This window comes from Scomber scombrus, chromosome 6 (assembly GCF_963691925.1).
Source record: "Scomber scombrus chromosome 6, fScoSco1.1, whole genome shotgun sequence".
NCBI lineage: Eukaryota > Metazoa > Chordata > Actinopteri > Scombriformes > Scombridae > Scomber > Scomber scombrus.
The window spans coordinates 1,460,144-1,477,643 of record NC_084975.1 but is presented as its reverse complement, the minus strand read 5'-3'; the positions used below and the strand labels follow the sequence as shown (position 1 = coordinate 1,477,643).

The 17,500-nt window shown below is 43.8% G+C and overlaps 1 protein-coding gene across 1 annotated transcript in view; it reads right to left on the bottom strand.

Moving 5' to 3' along the window:
• LOC133981833 (calcium-dependent secretion activator 2-like) overlaps window positions 1–17,500 on the bottom strand; it is a 64,931-nt gene that overhangs the window by 28,234 nt on the left and 19,197 nt on the right. Inside the window, 4 exon segments of the mRNA XM_062420691.1 lie at window positions 4,876–4,976; window positions 4,978–4,998; window positions 5,856–6,089; window positions 7,335–7,415. Of these exon segments, the coding sequence (XP_062276675.1) occupies window positions 4,876–4,976; window positions 4,978–4,998; window positions 5,856–6,089; window positions 7,335–7,415 (437 nt within the window).

Sequence of the window (17,500 nt, the reverse complement as noted above, 5' to 3'; positions counted from 1 at the left end):
GGAAGGAAAGGAAGGAAGGAAGGATGGAAGAAGGAAGGAAAGGAGGGAGGAAGGGAGAAAAGAAGAAGGAAGGAAAGGAAGGGGGATGGAGGAAGGGACAGACCGGAAGGAAGGAAGGGAAGAAAGAAGGAAGGGAGGAAGGAAGGAAGGAAGGAAGGATGGAAGAAGGAAGGAAAGGAGGGAGGAAGGGAGAAAAGAAGAAGGAAGGAAAGGAAGGGGGATGGAGGAAGGACAGACGGAAGGAAGGAAGGGAAGAAAGAAGGAAGGGAGGAAGGAAAGGAAGGAAGGAAGGATGGAAGAAGGAAGGAAAGGAGGGAGGAGGGAGAAAAGAAGAAGGAAGGAAAGGAAGGGGGATGGAGGAAGGACAGACGGAAGGAAGGAAGGGAAGAAAGAAGGAAGGGAGGAAAGAAGGAAGGAAGGAAGGAAGGAAGGAAGGAAGGAAGGAAGGAAGGAAGGAAGGAAGGAAGGAAGGAAGGAAGGAAGGAAGGAAGGAAAGAAGGAACAGTTAAAACAGACAGGAAGGTTAAACTATAATGTAAATGTGTTGGAAGATAATTAGATGATTATTGTTTATCTGTGTTTACTGATTTACATAAAGCACATGTTCTGCAGCGTTTGGTCAGTTTTTAAACCTCACAGAGACGAGAACAGAGAAGCTGCTGCTTCATATTTCATGTAACACATCTCAGCTCTCAGTCTGACTCGTCTGTCATTCACTGAGCCGCCAGCTACAACACTTTCCCCATTTCATCCTTCCTGTGAGGTTTAGTCTGTGCTGCTCTGAACTCTGAGAACCTGAGGAATGATACAGTATTATTATTATTATTGTTATTTATTTTAACAGTGATAATAATAATTGCAGCTAAAGCATAAAGCAGCTCCTCCTCTGCAATATTAGTATTTCATGTATACTACCAATTTCAATTGTGTGCAATATTCATATAATATACATATATATTTATTTCACTTTAATCTGTGCAATAAGACATACTACATATTTCTTACTATTATTGTTCTTTATTCTGTTTCTTATTGCTGCTCTTATATTCTATTACTGTCCACTTGCTGCTGTGATAATGCAAATTTCCCCATTGTGGGAATAATAAAGGAATATCTGATCTTATCTTAATGTTTTCATTTAGACAGCGAGGAGACTAGTGAGGAGGGAGGAGGGAGTAGGGAGGAGGGAGGACAGAGGAAGGATGGGGGAGGGAGGAAGGAGGGAGGAGAGAGGAAGGAGGGAGGAGAGAGGAAGGAGGGAGGAGACAGGGAGGGAGAGAGGGAGGACAGAGGAAGAAGGGAGGAAGAGGAAGGAGGGAAGGAAGGAGGGGAGGAAGGAGGGAGGGAGGAAGGAGGGAGGAGGGAGGAGGGAGGGAGGAGGGAGGAAAGAAGGAAGGAGGGAGGAAGGAGGGAAGGAAGGAGGGAGGGAGGAGAGAGGAAGGATGGAGAAGGGGAGGACAAAGGAGGGAGCAGAGAGGAAGGAGGGGAGGAGAAGGGAGGACAGAGGAGAGAGGAAGGAGGGAAGGAAGGAGGGAAGGAAGGAGGGAAGGAAGGAAGGAAGGGAAGGAAGGAAGGAAGGAAGGAAGGAAGGAAGGAAGGAAGGAAGGACGGAGAGAGGAAGGAGGGAAGGAAGGAGGGAGGAGAGAGGAAGGAGGGAGGAGAGAGGAAGGAGGGAAGGAAGGAGGGAGGAGAGAGAAGGAGAGAGGAAGGAGAGAGGGAGGACAGAGGAGAGAGGAAGGATGGACGGAGAGAGGAAGGAGGAGGAGAGAGGGAGGAGAGAGGAAGGAGGAGGGAGAGAGGGAGGAGAGAGTCTCATTCTTCAATCAGCTGTTCAGACGTCTCGTGCTGCAGCTCGTGTTAACTTCACTGAAAAGGTCACCAGAGAAAAAAACAACCTGCTGCTGTTTCCTGTAAATATCGTCACATCGGGTCTGAGTCACTGATCCAGAGTCAGAGTGTCGGCCATTATTATTATTAACAATCACTTATTGTTCATATGAGAGGGAATAATAACACAGCATGTTCACCATGATGGAGACATTACACGCCTTTATGTCATATCTGTCATTCTGAGTGTGTGTGTGTGTGTGTGTGTGTGTGTGTGTGTTGTGTGTGTGTGTGTGTGTGTGTGTGTGCATGACACTCAGATGACAAGTGACCCTTCCACTTGTTGAGGGCTGTAGAAGCAAAGCCGAGCTCCATATTCACTTTCCCCTGTTTCCAAGGCAACATTGTGCAGGAAGAGGTGTGTGTTCACTTCACATGCACGCACACATACACACACACACACACCAGATCTATAAGACATATCGGAGCAGAAGTAACTCTGACTTTGTGTTATTTAAATATTTAGGAGAGAGGAAAGAGGGAGGAGAGAGGAGGGAGGGAGGAGAAGGAAGGAGAGAGGGAGGAGATAGAAGGAGGGAGGAAGGAGGAGAGAAGAAGGAGGGAGGAAGGAGGAGGAGGGAGGAGAAGGAAGGAGGGAGGAAGGAGGAGAGAGGAAGAAGGGAAGGAAGGAGGGAGGAGAGAGGAAGGAGGCAGGAGAAGGGAGGACAGAGGAGAGAGGAAGGAGGGAAGGAAGGAGGGAGGAAGGAGGGAGGAGGAGGAGAGAGGAAGAAGGGAAGGAAGGAGGGAGGAGAGAGGAAGGAGAGAGGAAGGAGAAAGGAGAGGGGGAGGAAAGAGGAAGGAGGGAAGGAAGGATGGAAGGAGGGAGGGAGGAGGGAGGAGAGAGAAGGAGGAGGAAGGAGGAGGGAGGAGAGAGGAAGGAGGGAGGAGAAGGGAGGACAGAGGAGATAGGAAGGAGGGAAGGAAGGAGGAGGAAGGAGGGAGGAGAGAGGGAGGAGGGAGGAGAGAGGAAGGAGGGAAGGAAGGAGGGAGGGAGAGAGGGAGGAGATAGGAAGGAGGGAGGAAGGAGGAGGGTGGAGAAAGGGAGGAGAAGGAAGGAGGGAGGAGGGAGGAAGGAGGGAGGGAGAGAGGGAGGAGAGAGGAAGGAAAGAGGGAGGAGGAGGAGAGAGGGAGGAAGAGAGGAAGGAGGGAGGAGAGAGGAAGGAGGGAGGAGAGAGGAAGGAGGGAGGAGAGAGGGAGGAGAGAGGAAGGAGGGAGGGAGGAGGAGAGAGGGAGGAGGGAGCAGAAGGGAGGACATATACATAAATTTAAACCTCTCAGTCTTTAACTTCCTCTAAAACCATGTTAAGATGAATCCAAACAGGTAAAATTCATCCATTCATTCCTGCTTATGTTAAAATATTCCAGGTTGCCAGGCAACAGCAGTCAAGTACTTGATGTCGTAATTAAATTATAAAAAGCGGAGAATGACTGCAATAAAAAAAACCTTTGCCAAGTGGCTGAAGTGCAGCAAAGCCACAGCAGAGGCTCTGATGTGTTTAATCAGATGATTAAAATAACATTTAATGGGTGTAAAAGTTATTTTTAGTTAATTTATTATTCATTAATTTAGTTTTGCTATTGTTTACAAACCATTTAGCCTCATCTATCAGTCAGATTTATTCTCATTAACAGAACATTAAAAGAGAAATACACATATTTGTTCTATGATGTTATAAATTAATAAAAGCTTTAATGATGTGATGCCTCCAGCAGCGGTTAGTGACTGACTGCTGACACGTAGTGAGGAGGAGGAAGAGGAGGAGGAGGAGAAGGAAAAGAAGAAGGAGAAGGAGGAAAAAACTGCTCCTCCCTCCTTCCTCTCTCTCTCCCTCCTCTCTCCTCCTCCCTCCCTCCTTCCTTCTTCCCTCTCTCCTCCCTCCTTCCTTCCCTCTTTCCTCCATTTCCTCTTCCCTCCTCCTCCCTCTCTCCTCCCTCCTTCCTCTCTCCTCCTCCTCCCTTCCCTCTCCTCCTCCTCCTCCCTCCCTCTCTCCTCCCTCTTCCCTCTCTCCTCCCTCCTCCTCCCTCTCTCCTCCTCTTTCCTCTCTCCTCCTTCCTCCTCCTCCCTTTTTCCTCTCTCCTCCCTCCTTCCTCCTCATCCCTCTTTCCTCTCTCCTTCCTCCTCCTCCCTCTCCCTCCTCTCTCCTCCCTCCCTCTCTCTCCCCTCCTTCCTTCCCTCCTCCCTCTCTCCTCCCTCCTTCCCTCCTCCTCTCTCCCTCTTTCCTCCCTCTCTCCTTCTTCCTCCTCCCTCCCTCCCTCCTTCCTCCTCCTACCTTCCCTCCTTCCTCCCTCCCTCCTTCCTCTCTCCTCCTTCTCTCCTCCCTCCTTCCTCATTTTCTTCTTGCAGAAAGTAAATTAGTTTTGTGTGTGAAACTCTGCAGCAGGTGAAACAAGAGCAAGGAAATGAAAATGCAAACTTAATTTAGAAGTTCAAAGTGTAAATACCTGATAAACAAACATTTAAAACCAGTGTTTCGGTCCTTTAATGAATAATGCAGAGTATCAGTAATGAAGCAGGTCGTCTGTGATTAACCGCAGAGGGACGACGCTGTAATCACAGATAATCATGTTGATCATGTTGTCCGTGTAATTAGAGTTAACTACGATGTCGTTAAGCGTGTTCGGTGTGTGTGTTATTGAAGATGAGGGATGATAGGTTAGGGTTAATTACAGCCGAGGCTAACGGGGGGGGGGGGGGGGGGGGGGGGGGGGGGGGGGGGGGTGGGGGGGGGGGGAGTCTGGTTTACATCACAGGATCCCAACCGGTGACCAGCGAGGTCGTCAGGTGTCTAATTGGCTGTTTGTTTGGTCATTCTTTAAAAAAAAGAGAAGAAGAAAAAGGAGGAGGAGGCGAACAAGAACAAGAAGAAGAAGAAGAAGAAGAAGAAGAAGAAGAAGAGAAGAAGAAGAAGAAGAAGAAGAAGAAGAAGAAGAAGAAGAAGAAGAAGAAGAAGAAGAAGAAGAAGAAGAAGAAGAAGAAGAGCTACTCACTGTGGTCTGGAGGCTTCAGCCTGGTCCGTCTGCAGCTTCTCTCCTCCGTCTACCTCCATCGTGCAGTAAACGATCCGGTTCGGAGCGACCGACTTCAGACCCCTGAACCTCAACGATCACGATCTGAAAACACAGTGGAGGGTTGAGACCAGGCGGGGAGCTCCGGTCCTCTGCAATGAGGCCAACGCGGAAGTAACTTAAAACTGCATTCTATCAAAAGGCCACCAGGGGGCGACCGTTTTGGTGTCAAAAGGACTTCCGTCTCTATACAAGTCAATGGAGAATTCACCAACTTCTCACTTGATTTCTAACCTCAGTAAACGTTTTGAAAATGTGTTTATGGTCTCAATCGCTAGTTTAAAGCCTTCTTCAATGCAGTATGATGTTCATTTGGGACATTTTGGCCTCCCTGATTTTATATGTGACGATAAAGCAGGGTATGCATTAGGGCGTGGCTACGTGGTGATTGACAGGTTGATTGGTTCACAGGTTCAGGAGGGCGCCTCATGCTCCTCCTGATGCCCATATAAGTAGAATCCGTTTTTATTTTTCACAGCATGCACCTGACATTTTCAAGATGGCGCTGCTCAGATCCGATACTATTGGCCTCCGAGCAGCAGTCCACAAACCATTTATATACAGTCTATGGGAAAAACTTATAATATTTAAAAGATTTAATGCAACTAATGTTCTTAAGAAAACCAAACATACCAGACTTTTTACTGTTTGTTGTATAATGTGAATAGTATTTGCAGTTTTAATGTGTTCTCTCTTGTTTGCTATTGAGTTAATCTGCAAATAAAGTGTAAAAAAACACAGAAAATGTATTTGTTGATAACCTATCATGAACATGTATGGATCATTTATAGCAATTTTTGGCATTTCTACTAAAGGTTGGATCAATATATATTAAAATGAGCTGTCCAGTCTCAGCAGGCATGTTGTTGGAGTTATAATCATTCAATCAGAGCCTCACTCACCTCCAGCGTGAAGGACAGCACCACGTCAGACTTGGACAGGATGTCTCCCTCGTCTCCCATGTCCAGGAAGGAGTTGTTCATGGTGGAGCGTTTGAGCTTCTGTTTGAAGTCCGGCCCTCCTTTAGACACCGGCAGACTCTCCAGGTTCGCCATCAGCAGGTTGACGGACGATCGCAGCTCCTCCACGTAAAGAGCCTCCATGTCGCCGGAGACGAACTTTGGGTATCTCCTCTCCTGTAGGACGGACGTTCAGACACATCATCAAACACAGAGCTTTACTTCACGTTAGCTATCTATCTATCTATCTATCTATCTATCTATCTATCCATCTATCCATCTATCCATCCATCCATCCATCCATCCATCCATCCATCCATCTATCTATCCATCTATCCATCTATCCATCCATCCATCCATCCATCCATCCATCCATCCATCTATCCATCCATCCATCCATCCATCCATCTATCCATCTATCTATCTATCTATCTATCTATCTATCTATCTATCTATCTATCTATCTATCCATCAATGTATCTATCTATCTATCTATCTATCTATCTATCTATCTATCTATCTATCTATCTATCTATCTATCTATCCATCCATCCATCCATCCATCCATCCATCCATCCATCCATCCATCCATCTATCTATCTAAAGAGATCAATGAAATATTTGTGGCAATGATTTGGTCTCTCCAAACTCCTGAGATAAAACCCGTGACTGTTTAACTGCTTCATGTTTCACTTTCTTCAGCAGCTGCTCACTAACTGTGTGTCTCTCTGCTGTTTGCTGGTCAGGTCGAGTATAAAGAGTTTATCATGACTCCTTATCTGAAACTTAACTTTATCTCATTTTTTAATATCATAAATGCTTTTATTATCTGCTTTTATGTTAAGCACATGTTGCATTTTACATACAGACTATTATTCTTATTAAAGACCTTTAGAAAGATATTTGACCTGTTGCAATAAAGTTGAGATTCATTATGAAGCCAGGGAGGCATGACTGTGTTTAAGTTCACTCTCACATGTGAAATATCTGTATAAGAGCGATAAAAGTTTAATTAATCACAGTTGCAAAGCTTCACGTTTCCCGTTACACCTTTTTTTCTGAGGGGGAGGAAAAACAAATATATCTATCTCAGTATGTTTACTCTTATCACGCTTTCATAAAACACTGAAATATCTGCCTGGAAAGGGTCAGGACTCCTTTTAAAGCTCCTAAATCTCAGCAGAGATAAGAGTAATTTCCTGAGTTATAGAAAGTTGATGAGTGTGTTTTTACTCCTTTTCCTTAAATTAGGAACATAAATGCATCAATTTGGGAATTTTCTGTACGTTTAGAAGTGATTTCCTCCTCTGATAAGCTTGATAAGAGCCTAGGACGCAACTTGATATAGATTCATATGGTTTTACAGGCTGTTGATCTTTATTTATTGATATATAATGTGTGTGTTATGTATGAGTTTCCCACCCTGGCGATCTTCTCGGCCAGTTGTAACCGTCCGTCCAGCTCTCTGCGGATCTGAGCCGCCTGCTCGTCCACGTTGTCCAGCTGAGAAAGAGAAAGAAAAAAAAAAAAGCATGAAGAGTTTTTATCAGTCGGGACAATCAGACAGCTGCAAGAATCAATAAACCAATCGAAAGATGATAGGATGAGAGAGAGAGAGAGAGAGAGAGAGAGAGAGAGAGAGAGAGAGAGAGAGAGACGACTCTAACGCGGAGGACTTTAACCCTCCTGTTGTCCTCGAGTCAAGGAAGGAAGGGAGGACGAAGGAAGGAAAGGAAGGAGGAAGGAATGATGGAATAAGGAAGGAAAGGAGGGAGGGAGGAAGGAAGGAAAGGAGGAAGGAAGAATGAAGGAAAGGAGGAAGGAAGAAGGAAGGAAGAAACGAGGGAGGAAAGAAAGAGAGAAGGAGGGAGGGAGGGAGGGAGGGAGGGAGAAAGGAAAAGAGGAAGGAAGGAAGCTAGGGGGAGGAAAGAAAGAGAGAAGGAGGGAGGGAGGGAGGGAGGGAGGGAGGGAGGGAGGGAGGTAGAAAGGAAAAGAGGAAGGGAGGAAGGAAGGAAGGAAGGAAGCTAGGGGGAGGAAAGAAAGAGAGAAGGATGGAGGGAGGAAAGAAGGAAGAGAGGAAGGAAAGGAAGGAGGAAGGAAGGAGGAAGGACGGGAGGAAGGAAAGGAAGGAAGGAAGGAAGGGTGGAGGAAATAACGAAGGAAGGTAGGAGGGAGAAAAGAAAAGAGGAATGGAGGAAGAAAGGAAAGAAGGACAGAGGAAAAAGGGAAGGGAGGAAAGAAGGAACAGTCAAAACAGATGGGGTCAATTTGACCCGGGAGGATGACACAAAGGTTAAGGAAGCTCGGCTGTGTATTGATGAACCAATCAGCAGCTGAGGTGATAATGGAGTAAAATAAATTTGCCCATCAGGAGGAAGTGTCGACTCTTCAGGACAAATTACAGAGCAGATCAATTTTATCATGCTGAAGTTAAAGCTGCAGTTCCTCCAATGACCACTAGATGTCACTCCAAGAAAACTCACTGCATTGAAATAAATAGGAAAACCTTCAACGTCTGTCAATGATCCCAATGATCCATGTCAGCTTTGTATTATTAACCTGCTGGATTGATATTGTTATTTAATATTAACACATTTTATCCCAGCTTAGACTCTCTACATGACACTCTGATCAAATGTTGAAAATCAACATGAATCTATCTATTTTCTTTACCGCCCCTCTACACCTTTACAGCATAATACACATAATTCACAACTACATAAAAAGACTGGAATTAGAGAATTTTGACTTTTTTTTTTAAATGACTCAAAATTATTGCTTATCATTTATTCCTGGCGATCAATGTCACAGTTAATAATAGGTAACTGTATTAATTGTACCCTGGAGCTCAATTAGCTAATGTATGAGCAGAAATGCAATCACACTTTAATATTGAGTGGGCAGAGAGTTTAACAGCTGTTGAAACGCAGACACGTAGCTGAATATACGTCTGCTGGTTCATGCCTTTTGTTTTTATCAGCCTTTAATTGACTCATTAGAGATTTATCAGATTTATTCAAAGAGGAAACTTTCTCAGGTGGAGTTTTACCTTCATCGCAGTGAGACGACACTCTGCTGTTTTAAAGCTTCACCGAGCAGAAGACGAGCCAACAACTCATCTGTTAAAGTAAACGTCAGCGAGACTCGAAGAAGAGATGAAAGACGGGTGAAAATTGAACGAGGTTTGCTTACTGGGCAAAAAAAAAAAAACTGCCTCGTTTCACGAATCTGTGATGAGCAGAGGCGTCTAAAAAAAAAAAAGACAATCAGAGATAAAACGGCTCCTAATAGCCTGAAGCCAAAAGAGACAAGTGGAACCTTCGGAGCTGATAACAGCACAGAGAAGATAAGCTGTTTAATTTGAGCCTGTGTCAAAATGGCTCCCAGAGAATCAGTTAAAAAAAAATCAGCTGTCAGAGTCTCGTTAACAGAGAGCTGAACTTCCTTTAGTCACGCTGAGCAGTTACACAGTCCTGCAGCTGCTGAGAAAAACTCTGAAAACCCAACAAAGAGCCCAAAAATACAGATGAACACGTTACTCTGACACCTTCTGCTTTCTGGAACGAGGTGTTTGATCGATTTGGGGAGTTTGTAAACTTACACCAGTCTTGGACGTTGGTGGTGATGTGGGGGGGGAATCACCAAATGTCTAAAATATATAAGCGTGAGATGATTCGATTTGTGAATATTCCTGAACAGCAGCTCGATAGAAACATTTTTAATTGAGACATTTTGCATGGACACCCCATAACTAATGAGAGAGTTAGAGTAATATAAGTACGGTATCACGATGTATCGTATCGTATCATATCGTATCATAATGTATTGTATCATAATCTATCGTATCATATCGTATCATAATGTATCGTATCATAATATATCGTATCATATTGTAGCGTATCATATTGTATCGTACTGTATCGTATCATATGGTATCGTAATGTATCGTATTGTAAAGTAAAGTATTGTATCGTAATGTATCGTATCGTATCATATCGTAATGTATCGTATCGTATCATATCGTAATGTATCGTATCGTAATGCATCGGATCATATCGTAATGTATCTTATCGTAATGCATCGGATCATATCGTAATGTATCGTATTGTATCGTAATGTATCGTATCGTATCATATCGTAATGTATCGTATCGTATCATATCGTAATGTATCGTATCGTAATGCATCGGATCATATCGTAATGTATCTTATCGTAATGCATCGGATCATATCGTAATGTATCGTATTGTATCGTAATGTATCATATTGTATCACATCGTAATGTATCGTAATGTATTGTAATGTATCGTAATGTATCATATCGTAATATATCACATCGTAATGTATCATATCATATCGTAAGGTATTGTATTGTATCATATCGTAATATATCACATCGTAATGTATCGTATCATATCGTAATGGATCGTATCATATCGTAATGTATCGAATTGTACCAAATCATATCGTATAGAAACAAATCCTGACAGCCAAAAATACAGATGAACACGTTACTCTGACACCTTCTGCTTCTGTAACGAGGAGTTTGATCGATTTGGGGAGTTTGTAAACTTACACCAGTTTTGAACATTAGTGGTGATGTGGGAGGGGAATCACCAAATGTCTAAAATATATAAGCGTGAGATGATTCGATATGTGAATATTCCTGAACAGCAGCTCGATAGAAACATTTTTAACACAGTAATTGTTAAAGTGTTTGTAGAAAGTAATAAAAGACACACACACACACACACACACACACACACACACACACACACACACACACACACACACACACACACACACACACACACACACACAGGAGCTCAGCTTGTGAGTTACGCTCCAGAATGATGTGCGTGAATCTACCGGAATTAAATGTACTCGACCCTAGAACCAATATTATTCTACAACGGTAATGAGGGTTATTTTCCCTGATGTGTGCAGGTGGGCTTTTTGTGAGTCTGAGACAAAGTGAACCACACACACACACACACACACACACACACACACACACACACACACACACACACACACACACACACACACACACACACACACACACACACACACACACACACACAGGGCCAGATGCATACGACTCTGCAGATTAATGACTAACACCGTGTGTCTACACAAAGCCAGAAGCCAGCCACTCTAACAATTAGCCATAAATGGATAAAGATGTCCTTAATTGGCTGTTTTCATATCAATTATCTCCCTGCTCCACCTGTCTGCTCAGCTGCTAATGAAGCCAATGGGAAAGTAGAATAAGTGTATTTTCACCGACTGTGTGTCATCAGCGAGGTTCTCTCACAGCGTCCATTAGTTCATCACATCAACCTGTAAACCATCATCAGCTTCATATCTCACAAATGTAATCAATGATCAGTTTGTAGCTCGTATCTAAACCAACTTCACAAGCTGTGTCAACAACAGCTAAATAAAATGGCAGGATGACATTAATCACACAGAAGTCGACCCTAATTAATCAGTATAATGCTCATAGATGCACCTGTGATTGGTGTTTTAATGCTCGCTGTGTAAACCTCATAAAATCACACAATCAGTGCAGATGATTATCAACATAATGTCTCCATCACTGACCCAAACATTAAGAGCTCATCAAAACAAGGAAATGGTGCATGCAGGTTGTTTTCCTCCTAATTTGTGAGCAAGGACATAAAACAAACAACCTTTCAACATAATTACCATTCCTTCTAGAAATCAGATGACATACATTTGACCATCTAACCCTAACCTCCATTTACAATCACCTTCATTTGTTACAAAGGTATTACATCATCCTCACCCATCCAATTATATACACACACTTTATACATAAAAACCCTCCTGTTGTCCTCCCGGGTCAAATTGACCCCGTCTCTTTTGACTGTTCCTTCTTTCCTTCCTTCCTTTTTTTTTTAATTTTTCCTTCGTTCTTCCCCTCCTTACCCTCTTTCTTTGCTCCCTCCTCCTTCCATACTTCTTTCCTCACTTCCTTCCTTTCCATCCTCCCTTCCTTCTCTCCTTACTTACTTCCTCTTTTCCTCCCTCCCTCCTTTCCTTCCTTCCTTACTTCCTTCCTTCCTTCCTTCCTTCCTTCCTTCCTTCCTTCCTTCCTCCTGTCCTTCCTTCCTCCTTTCCTTCCTCACTTCCTTCTTTCCTCCCTTCCTTCCTTCCTCCTGTCCTTCCTTCCTCCTTTCCTTCCTCCCTTCCTTCTTTCCTCACTTCCTTCCTTCCTTTCCTTCCTTCTGCCTCCCTTCCATCCTTCCTTCAATCTTCCTCCCTTCCATCTTTCTTCCTCCCTTCCATCCTTCCTTCCTTCATTCCTTCTTTCCTCCCTTCCTTACTTCCTCCTTCTTTCCTCCCTTCCTTCCTTCCTCCTGTCCTTCCTTCCTCCCTTCCTTCTTTCCTCACTTCCTTCCTTCCTTCCTTCTGCCCCCCTTTCATCCTTCCTTTAATATTCCTCCCTTCCTTCTTTCCTCCCTTCCTTCCTTCCTTCCTCCTGTCCTTCCTTCCTCCTTTCCTTCCTCCCTTCCTTCTTTCCTCACTTCCTTCCTTTCCATCCTCCCTTCCTTCTCTCCTTACTTACTTCCTCTTTTCCTCCCTCCCTCCTTTCCTTCCTTCCTTCCTTCCTTCCTTCCTTCCTCCTGTCCTTCCTTCCTTCCTTCCTTCCTCCTGTCCTTCCTTCCTCCTTTCCTTCCTCCCTTCCTTCCTTCCTCCTTTCCTTCCTCCCTTCCTTCTTTCCTCACTTCCTTCCTTCCTTCCTTCCTTCCTTCTGCCTCCCTTCCATCCTTCCTTCAATCTTCCTCCCTTCCATCTTTCTTCCTCCCTTCCATCCTTCCTTCCTTCATTCCTTCTTTCCTCCCTTCCTTACTTCCTCCTTCTTTCCTCCCTTCCTTCCTTCCTCCTGTCCTTCCTTCCTCCCTTCCTTCTTTCCTCACTTCCTTCCTTCCTTCCTTCTGCCTCCCTTTCATCCTTCCTTTAATCTTCCTCCCTTCCTTCTTTCCTCCCTTCCTTCCTCCTGTCCTTCCTTCCTCCTTTCCTTCCTCCCTTCCTTCTTTCCTCACTTCCTTTCCTCCCTTCTGCCTCCCTTCCATCCTTCCGTCAATCTTCCGCCCTTCCTTCCTCATTTCCTTCCTTCTCCCTGCCTTCCTTCCTTCCTTCCTTGACTCGAGGACAACAGAAGGGTTAAATCAAACTAAATGCTAAATCAAAATGAATATTCTGTTTACTGTGTTATCATCATGGCTGTTTTTTCTAGATTTGATGATTTTTATTGGCATGTTTTTGCACAGCAGCTTTTACATTTCAGTGTTTTTCTCTGACAGCAGCATCAGTGTTTCTGCAGCTCTGAGTCCAGCTGACAGTGAAACATCAGCAGCTGTAGACTATAATAATCTGTCACATGACCGCCTCCCATCACGAAGCACTTTGCTTCAGAAAGATGTTTTCTAGCCTCTAACTTCATGTCAGACCGTCTCCTCTTTATTTCTCCTCTGATGAAATGTCGGCTGGATTCACATTTTCATTTATTTCTGATTTTCACTACATTTGTTGTGTTTATTTGCTGATTTGAGAAAAGCAGGACTAGAAGCTGTGCTGTGTTTTCAGTCTTTGAATGAAACTCGCCCACAAACAGAGAGATAGGAACATTTTGGAGGCGCTGATTATTGCCTTTCATGTTTGAATGATTAAATGAGAGGAGACTGATGGGTTGTTTTTTTTTTTGGCAAGCACAAAATCACAAACACAGATATTTATATATATCATAATATTAAATAAAACATACGGAATAATGCAGAATCTAAATATAGGCCCAATACACAGAATATACCCTTTGGTGCATGACATTATGGAGAATAAAAGGATTTAACAGAAATTATTGCGCTACTTGGAGCATCTCCTCTACCCACGCCATTATAAATGTATGATGCAATATTTCAAAATGACTAAATATTCAGATGAAATTGTAGACAGAACTTTTGGGGATTCTCCACCTGGTTGTTTGGAGCATGATGCTACACCTAAAATGGTCCAAATATAGTAGTGGACGCCATGCATGAAAGGGTTAAACTAACAGAATAGAGTTTATTGCATAGACTGTATATAAGAAATGGACGTAACATCCGTAATGTCACCCATCCCTTCCGTCTGTCCTTCCTCCTTCTCTCTTTCCTTCCTTCCTATCTCTTTCCTCCCTTCCTTCTTTCCTTACTCCATCCCCCTTTCTTCCTTCCTTATGTCCTTCCCTCCTTCCTTCCTCCCTGTATATAGGATATACTATATAGAATTAGTATATCAGGGTCCTGGATTTTACTAGAATGTGGTGGGAAAAGTACCCAGGTCACACTGTCATCAAGAAGGAAAGAAAGGAGGGAGGAAGGAAGGAGGGAAGGAGAGAGGGAGGAAGGAAGAAGGAAGGGAAGGAGGGAGGGAAGAAGGAAGGAAGACGGAAGGAAAGGAGGGAGGAAGGAAGGAAGGGAGGAAGAAGGAAAGAAAGGAGGAAGGAAGGGAGGAAGAAGGAAGGAAAGGAGGGAGGAAGGAAGGGAGGGAGGAAGGAAGGAAAGGAGGGAGGAAGGAAGGAAGGAGGGAGGGTGGGAGCGAGAAAGGAAGGGAGGAAGGAAGGAAATAAGGACAGGGGAAGGGAGGAAGGTAGGGGGGAGGAAAGAAAGAGAGAAGGAGGGATGGAGGAAAGAAGGAAGGGAGGAAGGACAGACGGAAGGAAAGGAAGGAAGGGAGGAAAGAAGAAACAGTCAAAACAGACGGGGTCAATTTGACCCGGGAGGACGACAGGAAGGTTAACTCAATAAAACACTTAATTAATTAAACTGGAGCTTATTTTCTATCTTGCGTTGTGTTGAAGTCTTTTTAAATCCTATAAAATCTTTTTATATATCCTCTCGTGTTCCTTTCATTTCATTTCACCCTTTCTTTCTCTCCCATGTTCAGCTCTTTGATCTGCCATGTTGATTATAAAATGCTAAATATATAAATATAAGCTCTGTTTTATTGTCTAAGAGCTCCACTAACTCTGCTAACTGCTGCTTCAATTAACAGCGTTTTATTTTTGGGATGCAGTCGCTCAGCTGAATCCAATTATTCACAAAATCAGCCTCCGTCTTTTTTTATTGATGAGGAAATACTCATTTATATATTCATCGTTTTTGTATTTTCGATGTTAAAATACAACAAAAATAGAAAAGTTTCACCCTCACATCTGATCAGAGGCTTCACATGAAAATAAAAAGACTGCTCGTCAGAAACATGTAAAAGAACGACAAAAGATCTAAGAGCTAGGAAGGAAGGAAAGAAAAAAAGCCCCTATTTTGTATATTTACTGTACTTATTTATTATTTAATGGTCTTTATTTCTTATTGACACTCTTTCTGTTTTTGCTCTCCACTTTGCTGCTGTGGATGGATGTTTACAGTATAGCAGCAGCAATAAAGAACAATAAATAATAACAGCAGTAAGAAATATATAGAGTTCCCTCCTTCCTTATTTACCTCCTTCCTTCCTTTCCTTCCCTCCATCCTTATATCCCGCCTTCCTTCCATCTTTTCCTTCCCTCCTTCCTTCCTTCCTTCCTTCCTTCCTTCTTTCCTTCCTTCCATCTGATAATTGTACAATACCTGTCTATATTAAATGGCCTTTATATTTTACGGATGCAAAGCGTCAATAAAGGAACAATTACAATTAAAGAAGAGAAACTTTTTTCAGTATTTCAGATTCTCAGTTTAAATTGTTGACGTTACTTTCAGCTTTTATTAGTATAAATTAGGAAACTTCCTGATTCTTCTTGCTGTAATAAATCCTGAATGTATGCAGCAGGTGTTGTTGGTGATATCGGTGATGTAGTAATCACTAAAGGTTTTATAACACAGAGGCAGCGTAGCGTCACGTAGCAGCAACATAAACGTTATCATCACACTGCGGAGCTTTACTTTGTCTTCCTGTTAATTACACTCAGTCTAATTAATGGCAGCGAGATAACGGAGCTCACAGTCTCATCAGCTGACTGTTTGTCCATCACTCGTCAAACTCTCTGTACAAAATGTTCCAGTCAGCAGAAGTTTATAATAACAGCAGCAGCAGCAGCACAATGGAAACGTCCTGCATCTACAAGTTATTCTACAAGTAAAGGATTAAAATTAAGGATGCTCGATGTTGACTTTTCTGCCGATATCCGATATTGTCCAACTCTTAATTCCCGATACCGTTATTTGCAGGCTTTTTACACCAAAACTATTAGGTAACAACATAACATATCTCCTATTGTTGAATTAATACATTATGCCTAATTTTATTGTAATGCTCCACTGGATGCAAACATAAATGCAACATGGCTCCACATGTAAACACTGTCTGTGCAAAATAAGAGAACTTCAACTTAAGTTATGGAAAAAAGTGCCGACATGGCACTGCCATATTTATTATGCTGCTTTGCAGTCATTTACTATCCGTAGGGAACACTTGGAAATAGTTCCAAACCACAGACATAAGCCCCGTTTCTGGAGGCGGGACCTTTTATAGGAATGTCCTCTCACTCGGTCCTCTCAGCTGTTGTGTGTCCAGCAGAGTAGGACCCAGATAGGACCCAGATAGGACCCAGGTAGGACCCAGATAGGACCCAGATAGGACCCAGATAGGACCCAGATAGGACCCAGATAGGACTCAGATAGAACCCAGATAGGACCCAGATAGAACCCAGATAGGACTCAGATAGAACCCAGATAGGACCCAGATAGGAACCAAATAGAACCCAGATAGGACCCAGATAGGAACCAGATAGAACCCAGATAGGACCCAGATAGGACCCAGATAGGACCCAGATAGAACCCAGATAGGACCCAGGTAGGACCCAGATAGGACCCAGATAGGACCTAGATAGGACCCAGATAGGAACCAAATAGAACCCAGATAGGACCCAGATAGGAACCAGATAGAACCCAGATAGGACCCAGATAGGACCCAGATAGGACCCAGATAGAACCCAGATAGGACCCAGGTAGGACCCAGATGGGACCCAGATAGGACCCAGGTAGGACCCAGATAGGACCCAGATAGGACCCAGATAGGACCCAGATAGGACCTAGATAGGACCCAGATAGGACCCAGGTAGGACCCAGATAGGACCCAGATAGGACCCAGATAGGACCCAGGTAGGACCCAGATAGGACCCAGATAGGACCCAGGTAGGACCCAGATAGGACCCAGATAGGACCCAGATAGGACCTAGATAGGACCCAGATAGGACCCGGATAGGACCCGGATAGGACCCGGATAGGACCCAGATAGGACCCAGATAGGACCCAGATAGGACCCAGATAGGACCTAGATAGGACCCAGATAGGACCCAGGTAGGATCCACCGGGTCTGACGGTGACGTCACAGAGGCAACTCGCCGAAAGCATAACAAAGAAAATGACAACGAGGAGGTAAACCTTCAGTTTGTGTGTTCGTGTACATGGCGGTGGACGCTATGAACTAGTTAGCCACGGTTAGAGACCCACGAGTCTAGCCTGTTGTTGTTATACGTCATCAAGCGCCGGTAAACGTCCCATGCTGCGTTCATGCAGGCTC